Source organism: Schistocerca piceifrons, chromosome 3, assembly GCF_021461385.2.
Source record: "Schistocerca piceifrons isolate TAMUIC-IGC-003096 chromosome 3, iqSchPice1.1, whole genome shotgun sequence".
In the NCBI taxonomy this organism is placed as follows: domain Eukaryota; kingdom Metazoa; phylum Arthropoda; class Insecta; order Orthoptera; family Acrididae; genus Schistocerca; species Schistocerca piceifrons.
The window spans coordinates 72,960,115-72,970,709 of record NC_060140.1 but is presented as its reverse complement, the minus strand read 5'-3'; the positions used below and the strand labels follow the sequence as shown (position 1 = coordinate 72,970,709).

General features: G+C 41.2%; 1 protein-coding gene across 1 annotated transcript; it reads left to right on the top strand.

Moving 5' to 3' along the window:
* The first annotated feature begins 2,989 nt into the window (after positions 1 to 2,989).
* On the top strand, positions 2,990 to 10,081 carry LOC124788400. Its single transcript, XM_047255665.1, has 3 exons — positions 2,990 to 3,094; positions 3,177 to 3,260; positions 9,875 to 10,081. The coding sequence occupies exons 1-3, from the start codon at positions 3,005 to 3,007 to the stop codon at positions 10,079 to 10,081; spliced, it is 381 nt and encodes a 126-aa protein (XP_047111621.1). The 5' UTR covers positions 2,990 to 3,004.
* Positions 10,082 to 10,595: the final 514 nt, after the last annotated feature.

Here is a 10,595-nt window from a genome sequence, read left to right as displayed (position 1 = left end):
GGGAAAAATTATCTTTGTTGATGACAGCTGGAGCGTAGTCACCAAGAAAACAGAGTTCCTTGCATAGAAAGCAAATGAAATCTTGAAGCCAGTTTACAATTGATCAATAACAATGAACAAAAGAAAATTAATGATACAAATTTCAGTTTGAAGAGGGGAAATGACATTGTTAAATGAAATGGAGGTGGCACCTTTATGGACAATATAATAAATGAATATTAATCCTCAGTTAAAGTGGTGTGAGCACATAAGGCTGCTTCAAGCATAATGTCATCAACATGTTGTGAACATAGGGTCCTGTCATCAATGTGTAACAGACAATGTCTTTTAGGTACATACTGTTCATACCTACACTTAGTTCTTGAATGTGGACTCTTTTTCTGGGGAACAAATGGACAAAATATGAACACAATTTTAGAACTGCAGAAAAGGGTCACAAAAACAACAATCTTAAATATTAGATGAGTTCATTGTACACATCAAAAGTAACACTGATAATTACTGCACAATCAACTACAGCTCCATCTATGACCATTGAGCAAACTCTAGACTGGAATTACATTTACCAAGAAAGAATAAACAAAACTCAAAACAGCATTTTCTACCAAGGAATAAAACTGTACAATAAAATACCAGAGGAGATGAAAGAAACAGCATAAATATATGTTAAGCAATAGCATCAATAAATTAAAGGATTACTTAGTTAACACAGACTAGGCAGTTAGTAAAAGTGCAAGACAAGTAAATAATAACGATGATATCAAAACACTTCAAGACTACATTTTTTCCTTCTTTTTACTTTTCTGTTAAAGCCTACACCCAAAGCTATATATATGTTACTAACGCCTCATACTTCTTCTGAGCTCAACATCTCGCTGCTGATTCAATTTTTCAGCCCAGCAAATTTAAAGTTGCAGTGCCCTTAATAGTCCTGGTGTCGGTTCATACTGTGTGTAGTGTTATGAAACAATGTGTGTATAGTGCAGTGACTGGGAGTAAGAAATGAATGAACACCGTAGTATTAGCCATTTGCATTACTACATAACTTATTTGTGAAACAGTATTGTACACTAGATATAAACTGAATGAAGCAGCACTGTTTTAAACAGAGTTGACCTCGTATTTAGAAGAGTGGAGGCTCTGCTGATGTAAGTTCCTTGGGATTTCCCTAAATTACTTCAGGCGAATGCTGGAATGGTTCCTTCTATAAAGCCATGGCTAACTGCCCCTGTTCCATTCCAATCATACTATACCCATACATATGTAAATTTCTGTATGTGTGATTTACTTTATTTTTGTTGTTCTTTAATTAGGATGTTCCCAATATCCTTCTAAAAGGGATCTATCGATGAATAACACAACAGCAACTACTTCTACTATTGTTAGATGTAATGGATCATTTTCCCAACTGCCATTGGGTGTAGTCTGCCTACATTCTTACTTACATAAAAAACATTTGGACCAGCATCAGTATATCTATAAAGTCTTGGTAGGCTGGAGGTTAATAATATTCTGAGCAGTGTTCTTATTGATGTTTATGCTGTGACAGATGGTGAACACACTTTTACTACCTTACATTTATTTCGAGAGCCATTTGTTCTTTCAGAGACTATCCTAGAAATATTAGTAGCAATGATTTTCTTCTTCTCGTTCTTAGCAACTGCACTTACATCCGCTGGGAGTTTACGAGTACTTGCTACATCCATATCAATCTGCATCTGATAATCTACAGTTGATTCTGTGACAGGTTTATCCACTGCTGCAATACCTGTCTGCATATATTTGCTTGCAGTTATTTTTGTCGTGCTGCCGCACTCTCCGTACTGCCCACTGTACATGTCGTTCTGCAAGCAGTCTGGACACAACAATTGCTGCATTTCTTTAAGCGTGAACTTCGGCAGAAACAGGAAATGTAATGCGCAGATTTGCTGCTTAATTACTAGCGAACAAGAGTAAATGAATAAATATTACATAGAGCGATTCGAATTACAATGTTATTGATGATAATTTTGCATCTTGGTACTTTATATCACACTCTAACTGTGACAACAGTCTAACGTGACATCCTTTTCCTCCAACAAAATTCCCCAGTGATAAAATTCGAGCGTCTTGGTCAGTGATCTATGGTCGGTGCAAGGAGATTAACCTCATTGTGTCGGTGGCATTCTTATTCGCTACATCTCTGATATATTTGTTTACGTCGTTTCCATGGCAACGTGCTTGTGTTTATGTTTGAAATACAATGATACTTTGATATATTTGTAACAATGTCGCGCAAACATCGAAAGGGGACAGAAGATATTGAAGAAGGCGATATAGTGACCGAGGAAGAACTTAAAACTATTCGCCGGCAGTCGAAATCGTCAGCTTGGGTTAGTAATATTATTAAACGCGATGGGAGTGACAGCTTTCTTGTAGAACACTTTTCATTTTTCTGAAACGAATTTGGTGATGAAATAATGAATAGTTCAGAGGGTTATAAACAGTAGTTCCGCGATCAGAGCCTTAAAAATTATTGAGTATTGTAATTTCATTGCTGTTTGTGATTTATAGGTTAACGATGAAATGGATAGTTACACTGTGGTATCTGAAGTTATTGTACATAGAGAGATGGAGCAAATGGAAACAACATTTACATCTCCTACAGCACGAAGTGTTTCATCTATTGTGTCAGCTACTAAAGACAGAAGAAGGAAGAAAAGCAGTAGCCATTCACTGTCACCGAAGTCAAAAGCCTCCAGTAGTGATGTGATAGAAGTCCCATCTCCTACAGTGAGAACAATCTCTCCGTCCACCTCCGTTTTTCATTCGCCTGAGAAACTGAACAGTGACACGAATATTGTCCCTGTGCATGTAAGCAGTGCTGCTCAAGTGTGGATGTCTGTGTAAAGAAGAGTGACTGTGCAAAAAATTTTCTTGCGCTGCAATTTCTCTGTTGCAGGAAAATACATCAAAACCTGGTCTGGTACAAGAACATTCCACAATTGATCCAAAAAATGAAGCTATGTCTCCTAAAGAGCAACCCAGTGATTTAAATGAAACCATTAGATTGGCTTCTCATATAGAAAAAGTTAAAAGTAAAGTAAAGACGAAGGTAAAAATTAGCAGTTCAAATCTGAAAATAATTCTCCTGTTCATATTTGTTGTCTCATACTAAATCATGGGTTTATCTACAGCACAAAGAACATTTGTTATCCAAAAACAGACAACAGCCTCATTCTAAGCAAGGTATGCTGAAGAATATAAGTAAAATTGGAAAGGTATGTATTGCATAAATTATGGTAAAGTAAGCATAATTCCAGAAAGTATTTTTAGTCTTAAATGTAGTGTTTGGCATGTAGAAATGGATTCTGTCTTATAGATGGCTATTCTTTTTCTATTTGATGTCAAACATTTGAATTCAACAGCACTTTATTTTTGTGCAGCATGTACTTCTATGTGTTTTTTTTTTAAAAGTGTCACAACATTTGTTACTTTTTGTGGCATAAATGTCTGGTTTTTTCGTTAAAAATTCTAAAGGTGGCATCGTTATTTTCTGTAAATACTTTGTCCATTGAAGGTAAATTTTCAGTGCAGGCCTACATGTTTTACATTACAGTTGTTTGTTGTTGATTAAACATGATTATGTTCTCAATGCCTTTTAGGTAGGTTAGACAGTAATAGATTTAAAGATGTCCATTACAATTGTGGGGAATAAAGAATTGTCAACATATTCTCATTACTATGGTTGGCTTTAAATATCAAAATAGTGAAGTATTTGTGGCATTTCAGGCAGTGGATACTTCCTTCTGTTTGGGACATTGCACAGCACACTGTGTTCTGCTGTTATGAAACTTAGAGCTCGTTTCTGTGTAACCCAATTTTATTATTACTGAAAGAATAACAAATGTTTTTGGGTGGGGTTTGCCTTTAGCAAAACACAATTTTATTTGTTGTCCCAGATATGTTTCACTGCAGTTGCAGCATCATCAGAGTTCTTTTTTTATTATTATCGCTTCTTAGCACATGGTGTGGTTTTCCTGCTGTATTACGTTTTTACAGTGTCTGTTCTTCTTTACAGTTTGTCATCTGCAAATTATGTTTCACTTGTGTCTTCTTGTTTTGTCATCTTCTTCGTGTAAGGTTCTGTGTATTGAGTTTTAGCTGTCAGTGACAGTGTCTGGGACAACAAACAAAACTGTGTTTTACTAAAGGCGGACCCCAACCAAAAACATATGTTATTGTTAAAGCAAACACACGCAAAAGAGCTTCAACCTCAAGATGATTACTGAAAGAAGTTTGAAGCATAATAAAATTTGTACATTAGTGTATTTTTTATTATTCACTTCAGATTCTACAGAATGTTTTATTTTTTCAGTGTACTTCGTAATTTTTCAGTAGATCACAAGTGAGGTTTTACAGTTGATGAGATGCTGGAACTGCATTTGAGAGGAGTTAGAGACCCTAAACAGCCATTGTGATTTTGCTTTTCTTTTATATTTTATTTACAATGTACATAGGAATGGTTTCTGTTTAAAGACAAAACTGGTTTCATGTCTCATTTCTGTTGAGTCTCAGTTTGTGCTCCATGCCCAAAGACGTCATCGTTGACTGAGCATTACCTTGTAAGTTCCCTTTCTTTCTTCCTTCTTTGAATGAGGAACTTTCAATTTCCTCTGTCTGTCACAATTTTTCACTCTCAGCTTAGCTGTGCCTCATCATTCTCATCTCATGTCACATATTATTATGTCAATATAATAGAGGGAAACATTCCACGTGGGAAAAATATATCTAAAAACAAAGATGATGTGACTTACCAAACGAAAGTGCTGGCAGGTCGATAGACACACAAACAAACACAAACATATACTCAAAATTCAAGCTTTCGCAACCAACGGTTGCTTCGTCAGGAATGAGGGAAGGAGAGGGAAAGACGAAAGGATGTGGGTTTTAAGGAAGAGGGTAAGGAGTCATTCCAATCCTGGGAGTGGAAAGACTTACCTTAGGGGGAAAAAAGGACAGGTATACACTTGCACACACACACATATCCATCCGCACATACACAGACACAAGCAGACATTTGTAAAGGCAAAGAGTTTGGCCAGAGATGACAGTCGAGGCGGAAGTACAGAGGCAAAGATGTTGTTGGAAGACAGGTGAGGTATGAGCGGCGGCAAATTGAAATTAGAAATTAGCAGAGATTGAGGCCTGGCGGATAACGAGAAGAGAGGATATGCTGAAGGGCAAGTTCCCATCTCCGGAGTTCTGACAGATTGGTGTTAGTGGGAAGTATCCAGATAACCCGGACGGTGTAACACTGTGCCAAGATGTGCTGGCCATGCACCAAGGCATGTTTAGCCACAGGGTGATCCTCATTACCAACAAACACTGTCTGCCTGTGTCCATTCATGCGAATGGACAGTTTGTTGCTGGTCATTCCCACATAAAGCTTCACAGTGTAGGCAGGTCAGTTGGTAAATCACGTGGGTGCTCTCACACGTGGCTCTGCCTTTGATCGTGTACACCTTCCGGGTTACAGGACTGGAGTAGATGGTGGTGGGAGGGTGCATGGGACAGGTTTTACACCGGGGGCGGTTACAAGGGTAGGAGCCATAGGGTAGGGAAGGTGGTTTGGGGATTTCATAGGGATGAACTAAGAGGTTACGAAGGTTAGGTGGACGGCGGAAAGACACTCTTGGTGGGGTGGGGAGGATTTCATGAAGGATGGATCTCATTTCAGGGCAGGATTTGAGGAAGTCGTATCCCTGCTGGAGAGCCACATTCTGGAGAGTCTGCTCCAGTCCCGGAAAGTGTCCTGTCACAAGTGGGGCACTTTTGGGGTTCTTCTGTTGGAGGTTCTGGGTTTGAGGAGATGAGGAAGTGGCTCTGGTTATTTGCTTCTGTACCAGGTCGGAGGGTAGTTGCGGGATGCGAAAGCTGTTTTCAGGTTGTTGGTGTAATGGTTCAGGGATTCCAGACTGAAGCAGATTCGTTTGCCACGAAGACCTAGACTGTAGGGAAGGGACCGTTTGATGCGGAATGGGTGGCAGCTGTCATAATGGAGGTACTGTTGCTTGTTGGTGGGTTTGATGTGGACGGACGTGTGAAGCTGGCCATTGGACAGGTGGAGGTGAACGTCAAGGAAAGTGGCAAGGGATTTGGAGTAGGACCAGGTGAATCTGATGGAATCAAAGGAGTTGAGGTTGGAGAGGAAATTCTGGAGTTCTTCTTCACTGTGAGTCCAGATCATGAAAATGTCATCAATAAATCTGTACCAAACTCTGGGTTGGCAGGCCTGGGTAACCAAGAAGGCTTCCTCTAAACGACCCATGAATACGTTGGCGTACGAGGGGGCCATCCTGGTACCCATGGCTGTTCCCTTTAATTGTTGGTATGTCTGGCCTTCGAAAGTGAAGAAGTTGTGGGTCAGGATGAAGCTGGCTAAGGTAATGAGGAAAGAGGTTTTAGGTAGGGTGGCAGGTGATTGGCATGAAAGGAAGTGCTCCATCGCAGCGAGGCCCTGGACGTGCGGAATATTTGTGTATAAGGAAGTGGCATCAATGGTTACAAGGATGGTGTCCAGGGGTAACAGACTGGGTAAGGATTCCAGGCGTTCGAGAAAGTGGTTGGTGTCTTTGATGAAGGATGGGAGACTGCATGTAATGGGTTGAAGGTGTTGATCTACGTAGGCAGAGATACCTTCTGTGGGGGCTTTTTAACCAGCTACAATGGGACGGCTGGGATGATTGGGTTTGTGAATTTTAGGAAGAAGGTAGGGGTGCGGGGTGTTGGTGGGGTCAGGAGGTTGATGGAATCAGGTGAAAGGTTTTGTAGGGGGCCTAAGGTTTTGAGGGTTCCTTGAAGCTCCGCCTGGACATCAGGAATGGGATTACCTTGGCAAACTTTGTAAGTAGTGTTGTCTGAAAGCTGACGCAGTCCCTCAGCCACATACTCCCGGCGATCAAGTACCACGGTCGTGGAACCCTTGTCCGCCGGAAGAATGACGATGGATCGGTCAGCCTTCAGATCACGGATAGCCTGGGCTTTAGCAGAGGTGATGTTGGGAGTAGGATTAAGGTTTTTTAAGAAGGATTGAGAGGCAAGGCTGGAAGTCAGAAATTCCTGGATAGTTTGGATAGGGTGATTTTGAGGAAGAGGAGGTGGGTGCCGCTGTGACGGAGGACAGAACTGTTCCAGGCAGGGTTCAATTTGGATAGTGTCTTGGGGAGTTGGATCATTAGGAGTAGGATTAGGATCATTTTTCTTCGTGGCAAAGTGATATTTCCAGCAGAGAGTACAGACAAGGGTTCCACGACCGTGGTACTTGATCGCCGGGAGTATGTGACTGAGGGACTGCGTCAGCTTTCAGACAACACTACTTACAAAGTTTGCCAAGGTAATCCCATTCCTGATGTCCAGGCGGAGCTTCAATGAATCCTCAGAACCTTGGGCCCCCTACAAAACCTTTCACCTGACTCCATCAACCTCCTGCCCCCACCAACACCCTTAACCCCTACCTTCTACCTTCTTCCTAAAATTCACAAACCCAATCATCCCGGCCATCCAATTGTAGCTGGTTACCAAGCCCCCACAGAATGTATCTCTGCCTACGTAGATCAACACCTTCAACCCATTACATGCAGTCTCCCATCCTTCATCAAAGACACCAACCACTTTCTCGAACGCCTGGAATCCTTACCCAGTCTGTTACCCCCGGAAACCATCCTTGTAACCATTGATGCCACTTCCTTATACACAAATATTCCACACGTCCAGGGCCTCGCTGCGATGGAGCACTTCCTTTCACGCCAATCACCTGCCACCCTACCTAAAACCTCTTTCCTCATTACCTTAGCCACAGCTTCATCCTGACCCACAACTTCTTCACTTTCGAAGGCCAGACGTACCAACAATTAAAGGGAACAGCCATGGGTACCAGGATGGCCCCCTCATACGCCAACCTATTCATGGGTTGCGTAGAGGAAGCCTTCTTGGTTACCCGGGCCTGCCAACCCAAATTTTGGTACAGATTTATTGATGACATCTTCATGATCTGGACTCAACAGTGAAGAAGAACTCTAGAATTTCCTCTCCAACCTCAACTCCTTTGATTCCATCAGATTCACCTGGTCCTACTCCAAATCCCTTGCCACTTTCCTTGACGTTGACTTCCACCTGTCCAACAGCCAGCTTCACACGTCTGTCCACATCAAACCCACCAACAAGCAACAGTACCTCCATTATGACAGCTGCCACCCATTCCACATCAAATAGTCCCTTCCCTACAGCCTAAGTCTTCGTGGCAAATGAATCTCCTCCAGTCCGGAATCCCTGAACCATTACACCAACAACCTGAAAACAGCTTTCGCATCCCGCAACTACCCTCCCGACCTGGTACAGAAGCAAATAACCAGAGCCACTTCTTCATCTCCTCAAACCCAGAACCTCCCACAGAAGAACCCCAAAAGTGCCCCACTTATGACAGGATACTTTCTGGGACTGGATCAGACTCTGAATGTGGCTCTCCAGCAGGGATACGACTTCCTCAAATCCTGCCCTGAAATGAGATCCATCCTTCATGAAATCCTCCCCACTCCACCAAGAGTGTCTTTCCGCCGTCCACCTAACCTTCGTAACCTCTTAGTTCATCCCTATGAAATCCCCAAACCACCTTCCCTACCCTCTGGCTCCTACCCTTGTAACCACCCCCGGTGTAAAACCTGTCCCATGCACCCTCCCACCACCATCTACTCCAGTCCTGTAACCCAGAAGGTGTACATGATCAAAGGCAGAGCCACGTGTGAAAGCACCCACATGATTTACCAACTGACCTGCCTACACTGTGAAGCTTTATGTGGGAATGACCAACAACAAACTGTCCATTCACATGAATGGACACAGGCAGACAGTGTTTGTTGGTAATGAGGATCACCCCATGGGTAAACATGCCTTGGTGCACGGCCAGCACATCTTGGCACAGTGTTACACCGTCCGGGTTATCTGGATACTTCCCACTAACACCAATCTGTCAGAACTCCGGAGATGGGAACTTGCCCTTCAGCATATCCTCTCTTCTCGTTATCCGCCAGGCCTCAATCTCTGCTAATTTCTAATTTCAATTTGCTGCCGCTCATACTTCACCTGTCTTCCAACAACATCTTTGCCTCTGTACTTCCGCCTCGACTGTCATCTCTGCCCAAACTCTTTGCCTTTACAAATGTCTGCTTGTGCCTGTGGATGTGCGGATGGATATGTGTGTGTGTGCAAGTGTATACCTGTCCTTTTTTCCCCCTAAGGTAAGTCTTTCCGCTCCTGCTATTGGAATGACTCCTTACCCTCTTCCTTAAAACCCACATCCTTTCGTCTTTCCCTCTCCTTCCCTCTTTCCTGACGAAGCAACCGTTGGTTGCGAAAGCTTGAATTTTGAGTGTATGTTTGAGTTTGTTTGTGTGTCTATCGACCTGCCAGCACTTTCGTTTGGTAAGTCTCATCATCTTTGTTTTTAGATATATTATTATGTCACTAATATAGGTTTTTTCCTCACTTTTCCCTTTATTTCTCTCTGTGTTTTTGGCCTTTATATATTTTCTGTTTCAAGAGTCCTTCATTGAGGCTGGTTAAATTTGTTGTATATAAGATATAGGAATAAATGTTATTGTACTTATTTTTACATTTTGAAAAAATAAAAAAATAAAAATAAAAAAAGAGTATGTGTGTTTCTGAGAGGAACCTGTGTCCAAAAACTTTTAATTCTTTAATTCTTATTTTAATAACTGGTTTCTATGTTGTTATTCACATATTAAACTTTAATTTGATTTATACAACTGAGTTAATACCTTTATTTAAAACCACACAAGGTGTCAGCCATCATTTTAGCATAGATTATGGTTGCTAGGTTGCCGTGAATGGAGAAGCAGAATTAAAATCATTGGAGAAGGAAGCAGTTAGAGAGAAATGGAAGAATACTTTATCAAAAACAAAAGAGGTAAGCTGTGGTTACCACTCTGATGATGTGACACTGTTAGAGAATTATTGGTGTCTTCATTCAGTAAACCATTGTGGGTCAGGTACAAAGATTCTTTTATTAAGCTTTCCAAACTAGAAGATGCACATAGTTTGCTAGATATTCACTTCACATTTTTTGTGGCAGCAAATTACAAATACAAATTATAGTTTTTTGACTGTATAAGAAAGTAAAATAGAATAGCTGATAGATCTCATGCTAAAAATGTCATGTAGGTATTGCTATAGGGTCTTCTGGTCACTGTAGACTCTACAGATATTATCTAATAAGAGGTAGTATCCCACTTATGTGTAATTAAACTGATGTGTTCTGCCTGTTTTATTATTTAGTCTTATCTTAGAGCAAACATGTGGCATGCCAATACTCATATCATCGACTCTGACATGTCAGAACTGTATTCATACAATACATGATAACTATTGTTTTGTGAGCAGTAATAATTTGGTCATCTACACAGTAAACATATAAATGATAAGCAGCAACATTTGCAAAGGCCGTGACTGTCCTATTCATTTTACTTTATTTCCTTCAACTGTAGTAAGCACAGTTCCTGAGTATCACATCACATTGTTGACATATAGCTTGACCTGTG

Excerpts from the sequence above, each read along its gene's own strand:
- LOC124788400 (XM_047255665.1), top strand. The coding sequence starts at position 3,005 with ATGTCTCCTAAAGAGCAACCCAGTGATTTAAATGAAACCATTAGATTG. Across the intron at positions 3,095-3,176 it reads AAAGTAAAGTAAAGACGAAG|CACAAAGAACATTTGTTATC; the intron begins GTAAAAATTAGC and ends GTTTATCTACAG. Across the intron at positions 3,261-9,874 it reads ATATAAGTAAAATTGGAAAG|GTTGCCGTGAATGGAGAAGC; the intron begins GTATGTATTGCA and ends TATGGTTGCTAG.